Source organism: Podarcis tiliguerta (assembly GCF_965153285.1).
Source record: "Podarcis tiliguerta genome assembly, chromosome: 5".
Taxonomy (NCBI): Eukaryota; Metazoa; Chordata; class Lepidosauria; order Squamata; family Lacertidae; genus Podarcis; species Podarcis tiliguerta.
In genome coordinates, this window is record NC_139538.1 from 51351658 (window position 1) to 51376257 (window position 24600).

The 24600-nt window shown below is 39.2% G+C and overlaps 1 protein-coding gene across 2 annotated transcripts; it reads right to left on the minus strand.

The window, feature by feature from the left end:
- Positions 1 to 1047: 1047 nt before the first annotated feature.
- Positions 1048 to 24449, minus strand: FAM204A (family with sequence similarity 204 member A). 2 transcript variants are annotated; one of them, XM_083441181.1, is made up of 8 exons: positions 24300 to 24449; positions 20665 to 20930; positions 19943 to 20033; positions 17220 to 17256; positions 16730 to 16829; positions 14736 to 14825; positions 1712 to 1818; positions 1048 to 1391 (listed from the first exon to the last, which is right to left on the minus strand). In XM_083441181.1, the coding sequence occupies exons 2-8, from the start codon at positions 20926 to 20928 to the stop codon at positions 1340 to 1342; spliced, it is 741 nt and encodes a 246-aa protein (XP_083297307.1). In that variant the 5' UTR covers positions 20929 to 20930; positions 24300 to 24449; the 3' UTR covers positions 1048 to 1339. The 2 variants fall into 2 exon arrangements, with proteins under 2 accessions (XP_083297307.1, XP_083297306.1); XM_083441180.1 differs by lacking the exon at positions 24300 to 24449 and adding an exon at positions 23900 to 23991.
- Positions 24450 to 24600: the final 151 nt, after the last annotated feature.

A 24600-nucleotide genomic window follows, 5' to 3' on the forward strand; every position in this document is an offset into this window, starting at 1 on the left:
GAAGGCTGTTGATGCGTGTTAAGGTCTGCCTCTTGACTTTAAGGGATAATTCTAACCATACCCACTGCTGCTACTACTAGGTCGACCCACCTATACCCACAATTGCCTCATATAGTCTAGTACTTGACTTCTCATGCTCCTTAGTCTTATACGCACAAGTCCTTCTCTACATGCATACAGGTATGCAATCTTTGCAGGACTGCACCTTGGAGAACCAGAAGACAAAAAAGATGGCTTGGAAATATTAAAAAAAGCAAGCCCTCATTCGTTGGCAATATTATTAATAGTGGCTGTGGTATGCCTAAATAAATGTCTTATTAACATTTATTTGGGCATTATCAGCCCATACGGGACAGTTGAGAGGCCCACTTTGTTTGATAGCAAAGTTTGTTGAGGCTTTAAGAGTCTCGACAATACTTGCTTCCTCTCTTTGCTAAACAAAAACCCCTCCGAAAACAGTCCCCGAGTACAGAATATAGGGCTGATTTATGGGGCTTTGTGGTACAAACCTGTTGGGCCAGTGATTTACAGGCTTTGCTGCACATTTAACTGTCAATATAACTAATTACAGTTGACTTTAGCTTACTGTACTGAAAACGCTCATTTTGTGAAATATAGTGTTCCATGTGAAAGAGGGAAACTCAAACATCCTCAGGGCTACTAAACAAGAAAGAACTACTCCATATTGGGACAGAAAACTCTGGACTTGTCATAAACCTTCAAATCATTATTTCTTGGCACCATGTTTTAGCTCAAAGTACTCAAATATTATAAATCACCATTAAGTTAATATTTCAATCTCGCTTAATAGTAAATGAAATTTACCAGTTTAACTCTCATACAGGTGACTGACATTTGAATAAACGTGGTGGGGGTGAGAGTTATTGCTAATTTGCTTGCGGTTTTGTTTTGAGGGACTATTATCATTGCCTGGTCTCATTATTATGTAAAAACAAGGCTTTCCAAACACGGTGTTTTATTGTAAATAAAGATTGTTTTTGATGTTAATAAATAACTGAAAAAATTAAGATAGATTTCCCCCTCCCCCTAGACTGTATTTTAATAGTTACATGGCAAACGAGAGATTTAAATCTTTAGAATATCTGAAAGGAAATAAATTGGATATGTTTCCAGGGCGAAAGAGAGTATATTCGAGACATACCAGAGATACTTAAGAGTATGGAATGCAAGCCTAAATTACTCAACGGTGATTCCCCCAGCTGCACAACTAATGGAAATAAAACCCAATGAAAAACATAATTTATGTATCTTCAATATTAACAAACACTTCCCCTCAGATTTAAATGTCACCCCCCCACCCCTTCCAAGACACAACTAACTACATGTATCCCATGTTGCTTTTAGTTTCCCATCTTTTCTTGGCTTCAAACCTGAAAAAAAAACAAAAAAACAAACGTATGTCAGTATCTACCAAAGTACACTTTAGGGAGTTTTCAATCAAATTTCATTTAGCAGCAATGGCTATATTGGAACTAGATTTTTAATATTCTAGCAATCACAAAAGGGAAAGTATAAACATTTGAATAATGTATCAGCTGTAGTAAAGACTCTACATTAAGCAGATGCACTACTCAAGGAAAAAGCCAAGGTCAAATTAAGCAAACAAGGATTAGTAGAAGCCAATCTGAAGGCAGAAAACATTTTACTCAGAATCTCTATTAGTCTTAAATATAGAAGGCCAATGACCCACCCCCATGCAAGCTTCTTTTTCTTCCGGGCTTCTTGACAAGCTTCTGCATCTTGCTTTGTTTTCACAAAATTTCGACAAGCAACAGCTTTGGAAATTTTCACACCAAGCTAAGGAGAGAAGAACATAAGCAAGTGAGTTCACAGGAGAAATTAAAGAGAGACAAAAAGAACACCCCTTTCAAAGCAGCTTTGTCTGAGAGATTTTTAGCATTTGTACCTGACTCAGCTGTCCTGCATCTACTATGGAACATTTCTGGGTACATTATGTTCAGCAACAAGTGGAATGAAGGTGAAGCCTGTTCTGATTTTCAGTGGAAAAAAGCTCATTATTTGCCTAGCAGCCAACCACCATGATGTAAATCATGGGAAATCAAATTAGTTTTGGCCCAGTTTGAAAATGAGGTGGGGTAATGTAAAAACAACAACATAATAGCTGTTCTATTAGAGTCAAAGTTGCTGTGAAGTTTCATTTCAGCACATGTTCTCTAGATGTTGAGCAGGAATGGATATACTGTTATGACTATTCATGCCTTCTTTATACTTTTTAAATCGAGTGCTTAGGAGACACCACTAGGGCTTTCTAGGCTTTGCATAGGCATAGGAAAAAGGATCCCCTCAATTTTCTTGGGTTTTTACATGATTCCCCCACCATTTCAGATATTTTTATTTTATTTCCATAAAACATTTATACTTTGCTTTTCCACCTTTAGAGGCCACAAGGTAGCTACAACCAAATATTTTTTGGTCACAATAACAACAAGATGTCATCAACAACAAAAAGAAATAAAAAATAAAATCAACTGAAAAAATAGTATTTGATGATGATGATGATTTATGTATACCCCGCCCATCTGGCTGGGTTTCCCCAGCCACTCTGAATAGCAGAAATATTAAATTCAAATAAAGTTTATCTCAGTATTCAGATTCTCTCAGTAAATGTGTTCAGTGTGATGAGGACAAATAACAAATCCATGGCAGGTTAGTTTTTTCTTGTAGTTTTAAGCTGTGAGTTAAACCTACGCTAAACAAATCCAAGGACCACTCATTCAGGGTTATCGGAGAACCAGTGTCTGACGGAATACATACAATGGCTTCGATCCAACTGATCCACAAAGAGAGGTTCTATATGTGTTGAAGGACAATGATTCAGCCAAGTTACTAACCAAACTCAGGGGTAACCTACATAGTTGCCAGTGATGTACCACAATAATGTAAGAGTGCTGCTAGATTAGACTAAAGACCCATCAAGTCTTGCATCCTGTTTCCCAGAGTGAGAAGCCCATAAACATGACATGAAAGCAACAGCTAGTGCTCTCCAGCACTGCTGTTGTGCCCCTGCAACTGATTTTTCTATAGCATGCTTCTTCTGAACTTGAAAATGCCATTTGACATATGACAGAGGACAGCGGGAGCCAAAGGAAGGAAACAGAGGTGATTGTGGAGAGAAGCGGGGTGGGGTGGGGTATACACATATGACTATATGTATATTTATTAATTCCATATATTGTATACACATACTAGCAGGGAGTGCCTGGGAACTTTTAGAAACTAAAAAATATTGTGATTTTAAAATACATAGTGTAATTTGTGAGTCTGGATTCTTCACATCAAAAATCTGGTGAAGTCATGATTTTCCCCCACCATCTTGATTCAAAATGGTGCCCAGCTTTCAAATATAAACAAAGATTGCTGCCCCCACTCCGGGAACACTCAAGCAGAGTTTGGTGAGATTATCTTGAGAGGTAGACAAAACCTATGCCAAAAATTGGGTGAAGTCACTGACCCTATTATAGCAACATCACTGAAAAAAGTAGGACATTTGAAAGATAAATAAAACAGGGCTGAATGAAGAAATTAATGGGAAGAGAAAAGTAAGTTGCCCAAGGAATGAACTATGTTTTAACTAGAACACAGATAATTAGCATCACGGCTCAGGATTTGTATTCATACAGCAACCTAGGAATATGCATTAAGATTGGATTACTACAATGCACTCTATGTGGGGCTTGTGCTTGATCCGAAAGCTGTGGATACTGTATAACGCTGCAGCACTCTTGCTGACATGACTGAAACCCTGCCAGCATATAACATATAATTATATTTTTGGAAACCGCTTAGGTTTTCTTACAATCAAGCCGTTTAAATAAATATATAAAGCACCGCAAAGCCTAAAAGAGTTTTTTAAGAAGAGCAGTATTTTTTTTAACCGCCCCGATACCCCCTTTTATATCCCAGAACACCCATTTATTAATTTCTGCCATTTTAAACAACTATAAAGCTCACTCAAGTACTTAGGATGCCCGCAAGCTTCTAACCCTGATCTAGGCACTGTAACCGCAGATGTGGCTTACCCACTATTAGCTAACTTGCACTTGTTTGCCCGGCTAATAAGGCCTGGCTAAATTCTCTGGATTGCTGCCTCTTTGGATATCTTTGGAGTAAAGTAACACAGACTTGGCAAAGCATGGTTCTAGAATGGGCTAAAGCAGCCCGTACTATTGCAAAGAACGGGGGAGAGAACCATTTTGCAGACTTAATGTTATTGTGCAAGGACTGCATTGATGCAACTTCTAAAGGACAAATCTGCAGTGAATAAATCAGACACAACCATGTCTGATTCAAGTGTGAGCATACTGCCCTCCCATCCACACCCTCACATACAGCCTCACTTCCTTTCCTAACAGAAGCCCCTGAAATCTTGGTCAATGGGTTTTATATTTATTTTTTAAAAAATGTTTCAGGCCATCAGATAATACAGCAAAATACAATGTTGTAAGAAGCAATAAAACATGAATAAAAATACATACAACAATTTCTTGTGTAGTCAAAGTATCAGCATTTTCCATATAGAACATCCAATATTTTGCTGCATTTTAATTAAGGTGTCTAAACATTATCACAAAGAACTGCAAATTGGTCAGAGCACGCAGTAAGGAAAATTAAGCTCTAAAGGCTTTTTATCACCACATTTCAGGAACCAAGGGTGTAAAATGTTCTAATTTGGGATATATTAAAAGCCATAAAAGGTCTTTCAAAAAGATTAATGGTACTTTGCTTGGATTTAAGATAAGGGCTTTAGCTGGTTGGAAAAGCAGGGCCCTGGCTAGACCCTTGAGGCATTCATCTTTACAGCCACTTGGAAGATTTGTAAAAGCGTCTGCATAACCTCAAGCAAACGCACTGCGACATTTTTTTTTTAAAAAAAAATCCTTTCAATTTTATAGGTTTAAAGTGTGTAAATCATATTGGGAAGTAATGTAGATATTATGGCTCATCCTTGTAATGTAGTACACATTTTTCAGAGACAAACTTTTAAAATCAAGTTAGTTTTCTAGGGGGCAAACTCATTCTAATTTAAGTTCATAGATAATCATTTTAAAAATCTTGCTCTCGCAGCTTAATACAGCATAACGGCAAACTTGCTATCCATTATTTTTCATTAAAAAAAAACCTGTATAGCCATGGAGAATACCTGGATCCTCATCTCTTGCCAAACCATATGAAGGTACATTTTTTTTTAGAAATACCAATTTTCATACTTAAAACTTTTTTTGTGGAATAACAGGTTTCTATGAAAAATATTTATGCTATTCGCTTTTGTTCTTTAATTAAATGAAAACAGATGTTTTCTGAAGTAAAGCGGAACCATTACTGAAGTACTTAAAGTGCTAAGGTCTTTAATTTTTATATCAGTTTGGTCTACAATTCCTGATTGTCTTTACTCAAGCTCAACATTAATGTCAAGCAAGTTACCTAGGAGACGAAAGAGATCAAAGAGACAAAACCCCCTCAAATGTCTGATTAATCAAGCCTGCAAACAGCTTATTTCTTTTAGCCTGCATGCAAGTATGAAAATGAGATTCAGGGAGCCGTACATTGTGCAGATTTGTTCATTCTTATCAGAACAAAGCCAGCGGCAGCTTATTTCATGGATCATTGGCACTGTCATCAGTGCTACACAGAACGGGTGACAGCTCCTCATTTTGAGGCTTGAACAAAATTAGCAAAAAGTCGGCACAAATTAGCCTCTCATCTTTTTAGTAATATGACATTATTCATTTACTTTTTATCCAATTTTTAATTTTTTCCTTGTCAGCTATCCCTTTCTAGTGTTTCTTGCACAGCATCATAAAACCCTTTAAAAAAAAAGAAGAAGAAGCAAAGGAACGGCTGAAGTTTGAAATAGTAAATAAAGTTGAAGGAGAGAGAGGAAAATAGACGATCTTAAAAGCTGCAAAATGTGTTTACTGCAACTTCAGGAAACGTTACAAAAAAACAAATAAATCTTGAGATGCTTGATGAAATGTTTGGAGGGGAACCATCTATAACCCACCATAGCCCTTGAAATCCGCTGAAGATGCTCTCATGGTTCATGCGCCAAGTTAGAACATTGAGGGCAAGTGAGCAAGCTGTCTGCACAGCAACTGCCTGGCCATGGAGCTCATTTCCTCTTGGAAGCATCTCTGAGTACGTCTGGCTTCCTTCCGGAAGCAAGGCAGAGCTATTTTGCTTAGGCTGGTCTTTAGTGACCAATGACTGATGCCTCTGTTTTGAGCTGTGTAATGCTTTTAAGATTTTGTATTATTATATTTGATGGTTAGGTTTATACATTATTTCACCTTTTGGGTGCCACCTTGAGCCTCTGGGCTGGTGGAATGAAAGTCCACCAAAAGATAAAGATTTATTTCAAAGAGCCCATTATAAAATACATACTCTCTAGGACATTCAAGGCTGGATTCAGAAATGTCATATGTAGGCATGTTCTATAAAAGGCTAAACCCAAAGGGGTTTTAAAAGAACATCTCTATTCTAACAAGTCTTGAAGCATCCTGTGGTCTATCAGAGAAACCAAACAGCCTTTTAATACTATATTACAGTTTCTCATCAAATATGAATCTAGTTATTTCAGGTTCTGCCCGCGGCTATGATTTTCCCCTTTTATGTTGTGGAATGTTATCCATTGCTGATGTATATTAACTATATAAAGCAAACAAGAATATTGAGTGGATTTTCAAGTGAGAATGGTCTTCTGTCAATGATTTGTTCAACTTCTAGTACAAAATACTTTGTAATACCTTTGTTGGGTTTCTATAGAGGAGTATTAAATCATCAAATTACTGTATATGTGGACAACTCCATCATATAGCATGGACATTAAAAACTGTTCCTATATTTGAGCTTTGTTTTAGATTCAAATATTTATATGCAAGTAACTTCTTCCATTCATAAGAAACAGCATTAAAAATTAACCATAAGCTGTTAGATGTTTTACACAGTCCCCTTGTAAGAAAGGCTGTTTTAAAAAAAAGAACTGTAGTACTGTTTTCAGCAATTTCTTTATCTCTGTTCTTCTAAGTAAGAAAGCTTATTAACAAGCTTTGAACTTAAAATCACATTTACAATAATGTGCCATCAACAGTTTTATAAGCTAATTAGAAAAAAAGATTAATTAATGACTGGCTGCTAATAAAATGGCAATCATGAAGAAAGAAACCAAGGGTGCTAAGCTTCAACTACCACCAATTAAGAGCTAATTACAAACAAATTATATATGTGTTTTGCTGTGGGCTTTAATTTACTAAAATGGTTTTAATTAAAAGAGAAAACATGCTGATTAATTGAACTGCAGAAAAAAATCTACAGTATAAACTGTGCTTTGTCTCTTTAATTAGACTTGTAACATCTGAAATCTTTTTTAAAGGTTTGTTAAAAAGAAGATATACATAATTAAGAGAGCATATGAATATAATCCTAGGTGATAACCCCTGTCATATACTAAAGGTTAAGAGAAAACAACCTCATTGAAGAGAAACTCAGAAACACCTTCACTAGAAAGGCAGAAGAATTAGCCACAAATATATTGTATTTGTCTTTATTTCCCCCAGCACATTAACATTAAAAGGCATTTCTAAATTGTACATGGTTGTTCTACATTTTTTAATATATATTTTTAATTTCTTTGAGCACGTAAAGTATTACTGAACATTTTGTATGTGATTCTGGAAACTGCCAACTCTATTCGCAATGGCCAACAACACATCCATTCCCTGTACAGTGTATTAACTGTGTCTATGAAAAATAATCTGAAATGAAGTTGTTCTGCTACATAAATTATAGGCTGTGCAAAGAGCATCAGTCATTCATTTTTAGTGGGTCTTCTGTAGGTATAACTCCCAGACTTTGCCCCATGTGTTCATTGAATATAAGGATCTCTGTAGGATCTGACAACTATTAATCCCTTTAAAATGGGGCTTTAAAAGTACAGAAGGAAAACCTTATGAAGACAACACTACCCACATACTTACTGTGCACAATCATCAAAAGTGACCCCCCCTTTTTTTTTTTTTAAATGACTGCTCATTTAAGTATTAGCAGACTGGATCAGAGAGAGGGCAATAAAAATCAATTGAACACATTTAGAATGATGGAAGAGTAAACATACTAGTTTGGCTATAGTACAGGAATGACTGAACACTTTAAAATAATATTTATTATCATGAATCATCTGAACAAATTTAAAACAAGAACGTACAAATTATTGTTTGTGAAATCTCTTACACTAAAGGGCCCAAACTACTAGGTGAACAAATGGAATGATAGCACAGGAAAAGTCAGAAATGGCAGGGCCTTTTGCTCTTTAAGTTACTGCCCTAATTTTAATGCACTATTACAAAACAGAGCAAAGGAACTAAATCACAAGGTAACTGAAAAACTTTTGATATTAAGTATTTTGAGGGTGGATCGGGCAGGAGATCTTTCACACATAGTAAACAAGTAACCACTCAAATTTCAATGATAGAAGAATTAAAGTACCACTACTAATAAAAATATTTTTCTTCAGCAGTTTAAATACTGAAGGAAAACTAAAGTTATAGTGATGACACTGAGTTATCAAGCTTGCCATACAAAATGACACAAGTTGTGAATCATGAGTCACTTATGAGCAGAGCAGCAGAGAAGTTCTCCAACTACAGTGGAACCTTGCTTCTTGAATGGCTTAGTTGACGAACAAATCAGCTCCCAAATGCCGCAAACCTGGAAGTAAGTGTTCTGGTTGGCGAATGTTTTTGGAAGCCAAACGTTTGACACAGCTTCCACTTGAGTGCAGAAAGCTCCTGCAGCCAATCAGAAGCCGCGCCTTGGTTTTTGAATGGTTTCGGGAGTCGAACGGACTCCCGGAACTGATTAAGTTCGAGAACCAAGGCTCCACTGTATTGGGAATTGAGCTGCTATGTATGCTCCATTTGGATCCTTGAAAAACCTTGGCTGCTGGAGGCCTTCCTAGAGATTCATTCCCATCAGTCTTTGCCAATACACACCACCAGGAGCCCCTTTTTCTCGACCTCACTTTGATGAAGGAGATAGCACCAGTGGCAGGTATAATAGTAATAATAATAATAATGCCCCACCCATCTGCCTGGGTTTCCCCAGCCACTTCCCAACAGGTAGACTTCCCAACAGCAGAGGCTTCCGGCTGAATGCCTGGATGATAATCCAGGAAGAATGGAAACTGTAGCTCCATGCTTCCTTGCAGCAATGGACACTGCTGGGGAAAGCAGCTCTACCTTCCCTGCCCAGCCCCAGCACTTGGGAAGAGGGGTTATGGGGAGACATTGGGAATGTGATAGAGCAGAGGAGATTTGAGGCCAATCCAAACTTATTTGTTCAAGGTGGGCCCTGCTGACCTAAGCTGCGGGGAATTCATCAGTAGCAGATATGTAAGTATGCTGCTGTATAAGCTTTTAAAAAATGGTCACAGACTATATTGCTTAAAAGAAAATGTGTTCAAATTATTTAATAGTCAGTCCTGTACAGTACTCAGAAAATATTTAAATACATGAATTGTTAAGCAGCCCAGAGAGTCAGGAGGTTTTCACGGAGATGTAAAAGTGTTCTTTAACAATCTATTTAATTTAAACTAATCAAAGTTACACTGATTAATAACAACTTGTTAAAGCCTTTCTGTAAGTTGCAAAATGGGGTATCTTTTATATGGCCAGTATAATTCAGGAATTCTAAATTTCTTAGCACGTCCAAAGGAATAATTATGTAAATGAATAATTTGTAGTACGGTTTTCTGTGACACCCAAGATTAACAAGAAACCTCACATAATTTAGCTATAGCTTAATTATTCTGCATTCTTAACTTTGGCTTGGATCCAAAAGTGAACTTGCACAAGCAGAAGACACTTTCATAGATTTAAGGTGGCCTCTAATTCCCACCAATTCCCCTTCCTGAGCAGTTCCCTACACCTCATCTCATGTCATTCTGGACCCTCAAGAGTAGCTTTTTGGGGTTTGCTTGAGGCTGCAGCACAGATGAAGAGGTTGGGTAAATCATGCTGTGTGAGCACAGTCTAAGCCGTTATAAATAAGAACAGCACATGAAATCAAAGCAAAGTTTTAAGCCTACTGGGTTGCATCCAACTAAGTCATACTCCAGATTAGACCCACTGTATTCAATATACCTAAGTCCATTTATTTTTATTACTCTGAATATGACTTTCTGGCTACAACCCACAACTTTCACAAAATATTAACAATTACAATTACATTGCCAGCTCAGTTCTCTGAACCATGTGCATCTTGACCCTCAAGGGAGAATTCCTGCATATTACATTTGAAGAATATTGTTTTATGATTTAAGTAAGGGATTTTAAGAAACTGTTTCACAATATATTGATCATGAAGGAAACCTGATAATTTTATTCAGAGAACTGTTTCTGACTCTGTCTCACGTAAACTGGTGGAAAGCATTACTAAAGCTAGAATCTTCAAATATATAGAAGAACAAGCCTTAATGCGGAATAATCAGAATAGAATTATTATTATTATTATTATTATTATTATTATTATTATTATCAGAATGGATTCTCCAAAGGGTCTTGTTTCACCAACCATTTAGAGTTCTTTGAGAGTGTCATCAAACATGAGAACAGGGACAAGCTAGAGGGAATTATATACCAAGATTTTTGCACAGCTGTTGATGAAGTCCCTCATTAACTGCTACCACCATTTCATTCTATTGATGTTGGAGGCATACATGGAAACATCAATGAATCTGACAGTAACCTTGCCCCCTTGCTTTGTGAACATGACTGAAATTTCTACCAGCACAAACAGGTGCAATCAAGTCTCATACAATATAATCCATGTTATAACTAGGCACTGACAACACTGCAGGTGGCGGTTATTTCACATGGCAGTTCTGTCCCAGGCCCCCACAGGTGACAGCAGAGCATGTACAAGGATGCCCCACACCGTTCTGCCACCTCTCACCTGGGTCCAAAAGGACTCATGCATCAGTGATTGGGCATAAATTTGACGTGCCTAAAATGGTTGCTGCCTGTGTACCAGATAGTCTAACCAAGTCCACCGTGATCCTATAATCTCAGGGAGAAATAGAAATTAGCAAAACAATTCAAGATGATACCAGAAGGTCCCGAGAGAAGTTTACAGTTTACAGTTAAGACTCTTCCAAGTGTCTGCAGGCAGATACCCACAGCCCTAAGGATATCAAACTATTTCTTGACATACTCTATTCCATCAACAGAACACTAAACACCTGAAAAACAATAGAGCAGTACCACAACATAACTGCCTGCACCCAAATACAACTGCAACAAGTGCCCCATTGCAGAGAGCCAAATAATTGCCCATATCTCAAAAAAATATATTGCTCATTCTACACTGCCTGGCTCTAGATTATGTACATTCTTTACAACCCTTTTTTATTTGAGGCAACCCCATTCTATAAAAATTGGTTCTCTCTGTGAGAGAATGATAGACGACTACGTTTTGGCATTCCCTAGCTTTTAAAAGCATGTTTTCATAGCCTCTTCTTAGCCATCTTTTTTATTTTTGGCTCTCCTCCCCCTCCCCAATACTGATGCTGTTCTATCAGTTTCACAGGCTTATAAATGTTATACATCAAAAATTAGTTTCACTTATTAAGGGAGGAAACAGCTTTAAGGACTCTGGGATCTGTGCCTCAAAGCAAAGGCTTTATCAGCAGGTTCCAGTTACTGCTTCTTGAAAAAGAAAATACCACTGATTAAAAACCTATACACCTGATTTCCAAAGAACACTCATCCATTGAACACTGTTCCATCACACTGTTAAACAGCTGTACCCACAAATACGGGTCAGCCCAGGTTTTCATTTAGTGTGAAAATAAAAATGGGTGATCTCTTCTAGTTTTAAATTACCCTTTGTCATTGGCACCTATAGTATCTGTTTCCATGGTGGACTTAGACAGTGTGAAATAAATATAGTCAAATGCCCTTAATTTAACATATTAAGGACATATTAAAGACATATGAGTATATTCCTAAAATTTAGGAACTTTGGTGTATGGTAAGGAAAGAAGAACTAGCTCTTCACACATCAATGCTCAAGCTCAGTGAACCCAGTAGTGAAAAGTCAGTTCCTTTTACTGCACAAACTCCAAGAGTCAAGCATTAAATGTGAGCCAGCTCTAACTACTGGGGTGAAGTATTATTAGTCTGATGATACCCAGCTCTATTTATTTCTAACATCTGAATTAGGAAATACCATGTGAGAGCTAGACCAGTGCCTGGACTTAGTGGTGGGTTGGATGAAAGATAACCAACTGACTGAATACTAGCAGGATGGTGGCACTATGGGCAAACAGTTCCCAAGCCTGGATAACTGGTCAACCACCTGCTTTGGATGGGGTCATATTCCCCCTGAAGGAGCAGAAACATGCTGTGATGATGTTTCTGGATCCACCTGTTACTATTCACCCAGGTGACCTCAGTGGCTAGGAGTTCCTTGTGCCAGCTTTGGGTGGTAAAGCAGTCATGGTTGTTTATGGACTGGGATAGCATGACCAATGTTTTTTTCCATGTGCTGGTAACCTTGAAGTTGACCTGCAAGCTACAGGTAGTACAAATACGTATGTGTCTGCTTGGCTGCTCACTGTCCAGAATATCACCATGATAGACAGCTGCTGAAATAGTTGCACTGCCTCTCAATTAGATACCAGGCTAAATTCAAGGTGCTGGTAATAGTGTACAACAGCATATACATCTTAGGTCCAGGATACACAGGTCACTGTGTTCTGTAGAAGACATCCTGCAGATACCATCTCATAAGGTCTGCTCTGCACGATGTCAGAATTGAGGGTTTCACATGGTGGCACCTACCCTTTCAAATGTCCTCCCATTACTTATCAGGTGCTGTTTCTATTGTCTTTTTAGAATTACCTCCAGTGCAGGTCCTGTTTGTTTTTCCTAGACATCTGGTTAGTCACTGTGGGAACAGAATGCCAATCTGATCCAACATAACTCTTATGTATTCTCATAACTACAGAATTATTTTTTAAAAAATGGAAAGAAAGGCAACCTTCCCTGAGGAAAGGAGCTCATAGCACAAGTTTAATATATAGGGTTGCTGTTTTAAGCTAAACCCTGAAACTTTTTTTTATCTCTCTCACACATTGATGTCCAGAAATAGAATCCCAACTTGAAACATGTTGCTACACATTATTATGGGGAAGCAATAGTATGTGTTACAGCACTGGCCATGTTTCTTCTTCACAAAGGGGGCAGCTGGAGAAATTGCTTAGGTTCCACTCATTTTAAAGCAGCTTAATTGAGCTTAACCTTTTTGTGAATGGTTGCCGTAAGCTTTTAAACATACAATTATTTGCTAGGGTGTAAGAAATTAATTGCAATCTAAATGCAGCAAACTAGGATCAGTTTTATAAAATGAATTGCATTAAACGTAAAGCTTTTCCTGGACCACATCACGCCAGATCACCAATGGGGCACTAAATGGTCTCCTCTAAAAATGCTCCTTGCAAACAGAAAAAATAGATTGTCAACAGATGAACTGATCTTTCTTTTTCTAAACCTATGAGCATTTTTTGTCCTATGTAAGACCATTATAGAAACTCCGCGTTTGCACCCTGAATCAATACAGTCCAAAAAAACCCCCAAAACACTTTGCTTATACCCAGCCCATCTGGACGGGCCTCCTCAGCTACTCTGGGCGGCTTCCAACAGGATATTAAAAACACAATAAAAGATCAGACATTTAAAACTTCCCTAAACAGGGCTGCCTTCAGATGTCTTCTCAAAGTCAGATAGTTGTTTATTTCCTTGACATCTGGTGGGAGGGTGTTCCACAGGACAGGCACCACTACCGAGAAGGCCCTCTGCCTGGTTCCCTGTAAAATTACGTCTTGCTGTGAGGGAACTGTCAGAAGGCCCTCAGAGCTGGATCTCAGTGTCTGGGCTGAACGATGGGGGTGGAGACGCTCCTTCAGGTATACTGGGCCGAGGCTGTTTAGGGCTTTAAAGGTCAGCACCAACACTTTGAATTGTGCTCGGAAACATACTGGGAGCCAATGTAGGTCTTTCAGGACTGCTGCATCAATTGGCCTTTATGTACAGGTCAGTGGTATTGTCCTCCCTACACTTTCTAATGGCAGTTCCCATACCACGTGTCATACTTTTTAATCCTTCTCTTTGAGTATTAACAGCAATTTATTCAAAGGCACGTGAAATTTTGAACTAACAGTGTGGAGGCCTGGGTTCAAACCCCCCTACTCAGCCATAGAGTTCACTGGGTAACTCAGGGTCATTCACTATCTCTCAGCTATGCACAGTTGCTGTGGGTATAAAATGGCTGGTGGAAGGGAGAGAACTATGTATGCTGTCCTGAACCCCCTGGAGGAGGAGTTTTAAAATGTAATAGCAGCAACAGCAGGCGTGAGGACCTGCTGTCACATAAAAATAACTGTGAAGCCCCACAGAGATGGTTACTTTCTGGGTATGTTTCCATGGTTTATTTTACCCCTGAATGACTTCTGATGTCTGTCCCAACAACATTCTATATTCATAACATTTCTCAAAGAATCCCCTTCCCCCATATACTATAGCTGAAAAAAGGGCTGCCTAAATAGAAGTAAAGGATTAGGAAACAGAAACAATCCTATAACCATATTTTAATCCACATTATAAGACTTGTGTGAAGATATTCGAAAAAGCTCAACCTACCTCTCGAGTCGCTAATCTATCACTTAGTTCCTCGGCTTGTGCAATATCTCCTTCAGCCAAAGATCTGTCTATGCTGATTTCAAGGCCAGACTGGAAGAAATATCAAGACAAAAAGGAAAGTTCCCAGTAGAATATCAACTGGACATTGCAAAAACATGTTCAGGAGAAATGTATCACAATATGTACAAAACCATATTCACTTGCAGAGCTGTAATTTCTGTGTGTAACAAATCGCATACAGGATGTATTTGGAAAGTAGTTTAAAGTACATAGATATTCACAGAATGGTTGTTTGAGAAGAAATCATTGTATTAGTTCCACCTTATGTGTTGGATAAATACAGCACTTTAAAAAAATTACATGGGCTAGTTTACGCCTGTCACAATAAAATTTTATCTCAATATCTGACTTATCTGTTCCATCCCTGGAGCTTCCCTGAATATGTGTATGTGTCAAATATATGAAGAATGCCAATTACCACTGCGTCTTCACAATTCTTAGATCTTATCTTTGTCCAAAAAACGAATTCTGGCATGCTGTCACTTCACTATTTTACCATATTACTGAATTCAAGCCTGCAAATTGTCAACTATAAAGGAAGAGAGGACTACATTTTTAATCTCTAAAAACAAGCAATAAGAATGAGCCTTAATAACACAGGCAAATCCTAACTTGTCTTGAGTTAACATTTACAAATGAAGGCCCACTAATGAATGCAATAATAATAATGTAATAGATTTCTGCCCTGAAACTCTAGGTTCATCTTTCTTGAACACTCTATTTGTAATATATCTGAGGGGAGGGGAAGGAACTAGAATGCTGATTACAAGTTGATGTGTCAAGACTTTACTAGAAGAATGTCATCTTCCAATTAAGAAGATATTCACTGCATCTCAGTTTGCTTACATTTATTTTTACATACATTTGCTAGTCACTCCATCTGTTTTGTTATCTATTGCTAGCAGAAAACAAATAATTTGTTACTGATAAACATTCTAGGGCTTTTGTAAGATGCAACACAAATAATGTAAGGCTAGCAGAAAATAAAGTGTTATTTATTACCAGGGCAGCGTGACTCATTACACTCCTATTCCAAACACACCAAATGGAACAAAGGTCTTTGGCCATAGATGGGCTGGATCGAGAGGAAGTTAAGCATGCCTTAGTCCCATTGATTTCAATATTATATCCATTTCTCTGGGAGCAAGCTCCATTTAACTAAATGGGACTTATTTGTGAGGAGGCATTTATAAGATAGCACTCTAAAGGACTATTCTGTAAGGAAAAAATATTGGGTTCTTTTGTATGAAGATGGAGATCTTTCTACTTTTCTGTAATTTCAGTCTGAATCTTGGTTGACTCACAAATACTTAAAGCAACACCAACATCTCCTCTACAGTACGTCTGAAGCGCATCTATGAAACACCGCAGGCTCAGTCTTTAGATATAGTAACCACAGTGTCTCACGTAATCTAGGATTGGGAAACAAAGGTTTTCAGGCCAGAGGGTGCAGTTGTAAGGTAGACATCAACTCCAGCAGCTGGACAAATACCATAATGAGGAACATTTTTTTAAAAGTGTTTTGTGATACAGTGGTACCTTGGTTTGCAACCGCTTTGGATTACAACTGTTTTAGATTACAACCACGTCAAACCCAGAAGTGTGTGTCCCTTTTTTTGGATTACAACCAATTTTGGGGGGGAGGACCCACTGGCAAAAGCGCGCTTTGGGTTACAACCTGTTTTGGTTTACAACCGGACCTCCGGAACAGATTAGAGTTGTAAACCAAGGTACCATTGTATTTGCTTGTTGTGAACAATTGCTTGGAAAACACAAGTGACAAATATAACATTCCAGAGAAAGAGAGAAATGCTCTTCAGAAAGTAACTTTGGAAGAAAGCATATCAAACGTATGAGTAAGTTATGCCTATTTTTTTATTCAGAAAATAACAAAGTATACATATTAAAGTTAGGAGTTTGGTATAGTAAGTCACCTTTGGAGGGGCTTCCTTGCTTGAAATTGATTTAAACCTATCATTGATTCCAAAATACTTAGTAAGCTCTTCCAACGGGCTTTCTTTTATGGATTGTGGGCTACAAAGGGGGAAAAAACATTTTCAGGAGATTATTATTTCATTTGAAAAGAAACACACATTATTGAAACATGCATTAAAACATCCTTTTAAAGAACATATTTAGAATAAAACGCTGCTTCTACACATTTGATATTTTGAATTTTTTACACAGTTAGATTGTAATCAAGATTTTTTACTTTTGTACTTCTGATATACAAGGGCATCTTACCTAAGGAAGTCTAGCCTGATATCACTAAATATAAGTATGTACATATATTTTCATTAGATAGGCCATAATCCCTCATATACTGAAGGCACAAAAGTAAGTAAAATTCACTGCAACTTAATGTTATGTTTCTTTCATTATACTTGTAAAATAAATTTAAAATCACAGAAAGTTCTTAAATACCTTTCCGTTGTTTCTTCGTTTTTCTTTTTTAATTTACCTGAAGAAAGAAAGTACTTTAAGTTATTGTATTTGTTATAAATTCCTGTTCACCCTGACTTTTAGTAAATTTAATACATGAAACAACTGTTGTTATCACACATCTCAGATGCAAGTTTTGTGCACAGGTTCTCCTAGTGGGTAATTAAGTGACACATAATTAACTCACCTGTGTCACCACTATAGCACTATATTACTTTCTTAATAAGGGCAAACAATCCTTTCTGGGTTCTCGCCATGGTTAGTGATCTATCTGTGGCAAGGCCACTAAGGTTGTTAAACATCAGCTTCCATCTGTTGGACTGCAGACATAACTTTCTGAAAGGTATCTTCTCCTTTGGCAGCATCATTCATTGCTGCCACAAAGCGAGCAAGTCCTCTCTAGTTTCAAAATCTGATGAGATTTCCATGCACAAAATTGCCACTGGCCAGTGTTGGCTATGTCAGTTGTCTCATCAATTGCTGATGAACAGAAAACAAATTCCAATACAACTATTACCATCTGCCAAATCATTAATTTTCTCACACAGTCTGATGGAATGATCTCATATTTTCACATAAGGAGAGTGTCTCTGGAATCAATATTGCAACATTTCTAAACAGGCAGTCTTTCACAAATTCCCCCTCTGCTTACTGCTTCAGGCAACCTCTGGCTCTCCCTCTGCTGTTGGCTTTTGGCTGCTCCCATCACAGCTCATATCTGATTGGCTTCCTGTCATTTCATGCTTTGGCTGCTCCAGTCAGAGATCACATCTCTTTGGGAGCAAAGCTACAGGAAGCACCATGGGCAGAGGTTAATAGGCAGAGGTAAGTGTGGTGGAAGTGCACTCAGTAAGGAAGAGGCAGTGCAGCAACTATTCTATGCACTTCTGGTAACACCCACAAAATTCTTTTTACAGCGAACAGTGGTTCTAGCACAGTGGCAAGTAGCAAGAATGTTCACTAAGATCAGAAAAAATAGCTGATGCCTCCCCCCCCCCCCAGGGGGCTGGACGGTCACCCCTGTCACAGAGCACAATATAATCTCATTTCCCCCTTTTCTACAAAGGTGCACATACATCCATAGCAATGTGCTGGAATGTGTCTGATTTTACAAGGAATTGGAGGTCTATACACACCTCCAATATGCATATAACAAATGGTTTGGTCTGAGTAGCTGTACGTGCATGCTGTGGAGGGAGGGGAGGAGAACAGGATTGTCTTATAATCCACTGGAATCCCCCGATACAACTGCATCAGACTGGATTGAGACTGTACTATTCTCATTGTACAGTGGTACCTTGGTTGTTGAACGGCTTGGCTCCCAAACAAATCAGCTCCCAAACGCTGCAAACCCAGAAGTAAGTGTTCTGGTTTGTGAACGTTTTTTGGAAGCCAGACTCCAGACGCAGTTTCCGCAGCTTCCGATTGAGTGTAGGAAGCTCCCAGAATGGATTAAGTTCAACAACCAAGGTACCACTGTATCTTAAATAGATATCCAAAGCATACACAACTGAGAATAAGCTCTAGTCAACTGTGGAACTTACATGCATAGTTATTGTGGTACAAAATAACTATTTGATGTTATTGTTACTGTGGTACAAAATAGCTATTTGATGTTATTGTTACTGTGGTACAAAATAACTATTTGATGTTATTCTTACTGATCTATACAACCCCTTCATACTCAGGTCCAAATGATTTACATAGAAGTCAGTTCTACTGGCTTCAGTTAAACATGTCTCAGTGTAACAGCCCTAACCCAAAGACACCTCCCTGGTGGTGGTGGTGGTACATGGACTAAGTTTCTTTCTTTCCCCAATCAGTGCATCAATTCTGCCATCATGCTGCTGCCTAGTTCCTCCAACAGAGCGCTTTTTAATGCATAGAGGTATGATTTCAAAGGGGCAAGATGTGAGCATAAACCAGTTTTCCCACAGAGAATAATTATGAAGGAGACAACTAAGCTTACTAGGATGGTTTGGGCACAGAGGTTTGGAGAGCTGAATCACATAGTAATCTACAAAAACCTAAGTGCTAGTTCAAATGCCACCCTGAAAAAGCATTAATAATTAAAATGCTGAATTGCCTAAGAATAAAAATACACATGAGAACCACTGGGGTTTAATTAGGAGTAGTGTACAAGACCCAAACTTGAAATTAAATCCCTGCTCAGTCAACTGGGAGTCTGTGGGCAAGTCACTCTCTCTCGCTTTGGTTCTCCAATAAAACTAGAATGACCTATGTAATGCGGTCGCAGAAAGAATAAATGACAAACACTGTACAGCAGCACTACATAAATGGGCCAAGATTCAAAGAGCTATTTCTGACATGCCCAAAGGCCTTTGGCATTTTCTTTGAAGTATAGTCCCTCCTGCCTTACTACAAACTGCTTTTAAAATTGCTCTCAGATTTAATAATCTGCTTGTGGCATGTGCGCTGCTGTTCTGGAAAGGTGTCCTTTGGATACCTGGAACTAGTTGTGTTCTCTGGATCCTGATCATAACAAATAATGTTATTTATGTTTTATACCTCTGAATCACAACCAAATTATAGAAAAATCCTCAAGTTCAATATTCCACAATGTATGCGTTGTCACTACCACCACCTAATCCGTGCTTTAACCATTTTTGGACTCAATTAAGCACAATGTTTTCAGCTATTAAACAACAACATTTCCCAAGACTTCTGTTAATTAAGCAGAACACCTTTTCTGGAACGCTTTCTCTTTCCCCTCCTGTCACTCTGACTGACTTGGATTTTCATTTCAAAGTTTTTCTTTTGCAGGCTCTGAAATTTCTGTTGAAAGAGAAAAACACATACTGAGAAACACTATGTTCTTTTGTTTGCTTTTACAGTGAAGTCACTGAATGTACAAAATCAACTTATTTCAGAAATCTACTGTATAAAACACTCCCAATAGAAGCAAGCTGCATTCAAAGGTCCAAAATGGCAAGGATACGTTGAAAAATAAAGTACGAGTACTCAAGGATGGTCAGGTTATAATTGCTAGAAGATATAGCAAAAGAGAAGGCAGAGTGTGCATTTTAGGAAACTTTGATAAAGATCAACAGACAGTAGCCAAACCTGCTTACTAAATCAAGCCTCAAGTTTGATTCCATGATCTCCAGACACAAAACCAGAACTTGATAAACAATGGTAACACCAGCACACATCCTGAGAAATAATCACACCTCCCTCCATTCCTATTTAAGTGAGCAACCTTTTGGACAATGATATTAAAACAAAACCCAGAAGTTTCTTCTCCATAGGTGAACAGTTTAAGATGGAGACTGTGTTCCATTTAACAGAATTTTACTTCTTGTTTCAACCTGTTCTTTCAAAAATGATTACCTACGTAAACATCAGCTACAAGAGCTACTACACCAAACACAGTATCAGTCATGTGCAGAGTTGTAATCATACCTACTTTCCACATATCTAATGAAACTCCAGAAGGACATGTTTGGAATTCCTGTCCTTCATCTGCCACTGCTGTAAAAGGATTGCCTTCAGTGATGCTTTCAGGTTCCCGAATCTCAGAGCTAGAAGACAGAATGCCTTTCAAATCCTTTTGTTCTCTTTTTTCTTTTAAGATGGACTCAGGCCCAGGCCCATCCCATGTTCCTTCATCTTCAGAACTTGTGTCAACATCACTTTCATTCACACCAGGAGGTAACAGTCCACTCCACATCTCTAGGGACATAATGAAAGATAACATACACATTATCACTGTGGAAAAATCTTTAACAAAGTTATTTAAAATGTCTTTAGGGCTTTCGCTGTCTCTTCAGCAGCAATGAAAACAGAGTCAGAACTTCTTGTGCATCTTACTTCTTAACTATTCATTCATCAATGTCAAAGTGAATTCAGATTTTCTAAGATCCAAGGAAACAGAATGTGAAAACAAATCCTTTGGACATAAAAAGAGAATTAGAAAAATACAATATTACAAAAATTTTTAAGTGGCTTACACAGGCTTATTAGAATTAATGTCCAACATCTTACTGTTTATCAAACAGGCAGTTTATGCAACTACACTGAGCAGTGGTTTTATATGTATATTATGATGATGTGTTTTGGCAGGGTCTGGCAGCCATAATCCAAAACTGTGATACTAAGGGGGGGGGGGATGGACAGTGGAACATGTGTAAGGGCAAAAGAAAAGACCCATAAGTCAAATATACTTATAGTAATGACCTGAGACTGCCCACTGGTGCAGCACTGGGGACCCCAGGATTAGATCAGATGCTTTAAACTTTCTTCATTTGGATATGTTTTTCGAGATTGGGTGAGCAGCCACCCACCCCAGCCTTAAAAACAGAGCACAAAGCTGTGCATAGTACAAATGGCCCTCATTTTTTCCATTAGATGTCTGGGGACTGCCCATTCTCAGGTGCCTTTCATAAGTCAGGCCACTGTCTACACAGCAGCCTTCCCTGGGCTTCTTGGTGGCTTCTCCCTTCGGTTCTATCAAGATGCCAACTCTGTGAAGAATGGCAGGTTGCAGGGGCCACTCTACTTGGCATCAAATGAAGGTCATCAACAGTAGATATGATAAACCAGTTATATTCATTCCATTTCCTAATAATCCCCAACACAGATTTTGCATTTTCCACTTCTGCTGCATGCAATTTTTTCTTGATTTTCTCATTTTATCTTTTTGTAAATGACTTTGAGGGTGCTAACAATCAAGCACTATATAAATTTTATGAAATAAACAGAATAAACACCATGTTTATGTTTTTATTTCCTATAATGGAAAGGCACTCTGCTGCAGATTCTCAGTCTCTGGTGTCACACACTTATATTCAGGAGTATTCTAATTTGTATCTGTAAAATGCTGGAAGTATACGTGGATATCTGTGCTGTTTGAAGTTCATATTACTCTCTACTATGTCTTAATATGTTGGATTCTGTGCAATCATATACTGTACACCATTCCTTAGGAGTAAGGCCTACTGAAGCCAGCAAGGCTCACTTCTCAATAAAAACACACAGGGCCTGGTTTTCTTGCTGAAGGAGCTGTACTTAAACTAACAGACAAATCATGACCATTTTCTAACTCAGAATTCAATGGGATTTACTCCCAGGTAAATGAGGTTAGGACTGTAGCTGAGTTACTGTCCTCTGTATGCTTATTTTCCCTGATCCATGTCAAGCTGTATCTCTCTGAACTTCAGAGTTCCCCAGCTATAGGTCAGGATTTTATGCTTAAGAATGCAGCTGTAAAAACTAGCTGTTCTTTAAAACTTGCAAAATAAAATAAAATAAATACATTTCCTGCCATAGATTCAGCATCTAACCTTGGCCTAATCCGGGGTGGGGGAACCTCTTAACCCGACCTGGCCATGCGACGGTCACCTCCAGGCTTGACTACTGTAATTCGCTCTACGCAGGGCTGCCCTTGAAGCTGACCCAGAAACTCCAGCGGGTGCAGAATGCTGCAGCAAGGCTCCTCACGGGGTCTCTGCCATGGGAGCATATTCACCCAGTGCTTTTCAAGCTGCACTGACTCCCAGTGGAGTACAGGGTCAGATTTAAGGTGCTGCCTTTGACCTTTAAAGCCCTTCACGGCCTAGGACCCGCGTACCTACGGGACCGCCTCTCCCGGTATGCCCCACGGAGAGCCTCAAGGTCCATAAATAGCAACACCCTAGTGGTCATGGGCCCTAAGGAAGTTAGATTAGCTTCAACCAGAGCCAGGGCCTTTTCAACTCTGGCTCTGGCCTGGTGGAACACTCTGTCTCATAAGACCAGGGCACTGCAAGATCTGATTTCTTTCCGCAGGGCCTGTAAGACAGAGTTCTTCCACCTAGCCTTTGGCTTGGAGCCAATTTGATTCCCTCCCTCTTTCTTTTTTTCTTTTCCTTCTCCTCCTGCGATGAGGCTACATTTTAATATTTTAATGTTTCATTATTTTAATGTTGTATTTTAATTTTGTTTTTAAGTTGTAATCATTCAACTTGTTTTTATTATTGCTTGTAAGCCGCTCTGAGCCTGGCCTTGGCTGGGGAGGGCGGGGTATAAATAAAAATTATTATTATTAACATTCCAGATGTAGCTGGGCTGCAGCTCTCACCATCCTTGAGCCTTGGCCATGCTAGTCCCAACATCCTCCTTCGTGTGCCTCCTCCTCAAGAGGTCCGGAGGGTGGCAACATGAGAACGGGCCTTCTCTGCAGTGGCTCCCCATCTGTGGAATGCTCTCCCCAGAGAAGTTCGCCTGGCACCTTCATTATAAACCTTTAGGCGTCTGGCAAAAACATTCCTTTTTAACCAGGCCTTTGGTTGATCTGATTGACATCCTATGCCCTTTTAAAATGTGGGGGGAAGGGTTGGGTGCGGGGCGGGAGATTGGGTTGTTTTTAGTTTTATTAGGTATTTTGTGGTTTTATATCTTGATTTTATTCTGTGAACTGCCCTGAGATCCCCAAGTATAGGGCGGTATATAAATTCAATAAATAAATACTAAACATCTGGAGGAGCAGATTCCCCATCTCCTATCTAACAGGCACAGCTCAGAGTTGCATCTTCTATGCAGCACCTCTCTCTGCAGTCCTGTGAAATACGTTAATCTCCTAGGAGCCCGGTTAAGACTGTGGCGATCGATTCACGAGTTTCCACGCCCTTTGTACACGGCTGGAGATAAAAGCACAAAGCTACCTTCGAGAAGGGCAGGTGCGGTTATGGGGCTCCTCCTGCCTGGCGCGATCTTCGGTGCTGGCGATTTGCACTGCCTTGTCATTAAAGTGCAACTGAACGCGGGCAGAAAAGGGACTGGCATGGGAGAAAAAAGCACCCGTTTTATTGGCAACCTACTACTCGTGAGCAAGGCAAGCTTCACAATCGCCCACCTTACCTGGGAGCAAGCCCTACTGAACTCTATGGGACTTCCTACAAAGCGCGTAAACCTGCGACTGGAGAGAGGAAGAGCTCACAGCCTCCCTCCGCCAACCTGAGGAGGAAAGCTCCCCCGGCCTCCCCTCAAAAACTCTGCCCCAATAACGTCCTACAGGCCGGAGAAGAACCGCCGCCGCAGCCTCACTCTTCTCGCCTCACTTACCCCCCGCACTTGTTTACATCGCGGCCATCTTGAAACTCCTCGCACAGCCCGCCCTCGAACGAACTGGCTCCGCCCCTCAGCCAATCCGCGCTCCTCGGTTCGGCAGTCCCCATAGCAACCATCTGCCGAAGCGGGGAGGGGTGGGGTTTGTCGATCCAAAGGCTGCAGTCCTAATAGCTTTCTCACAAAACTTCCGGGTTTCGTTTCTATAGCCTTTCAGGCGTGAGGTAAAAGTGACAGAGGAGCTGGTGTAAACCATTCAGATAAAGAAAGCAGCTTCTTTTCGATACATTTCACCCCC

Excerpts from the sequence above, each read along its gene's own strand:
- FAM204A (XM_083441180.1), bottom strand. The coding sequence starts at position 23,981 with ATGACAAGGCAGTGCAAATCGCCAGCACCGAAGATCGCGCCAGGCAGG. Across the intron at positions 20,034-20,664 it reads TTTCATTAGATATGTGGAAA|AAATTTCAGAGCCTGCAAAA; the intron begins GTAGGTATGATT and ends CTCTTTCAACAG. Across the intron at positions 17,257-19,942 it reads GAGAAAGCGTTCCAGAAAAG|GTAAATTAAAAAAGAAAAAC; the intron begins GTGTTCTGCTTA and ends TTCTTTCTTCAG.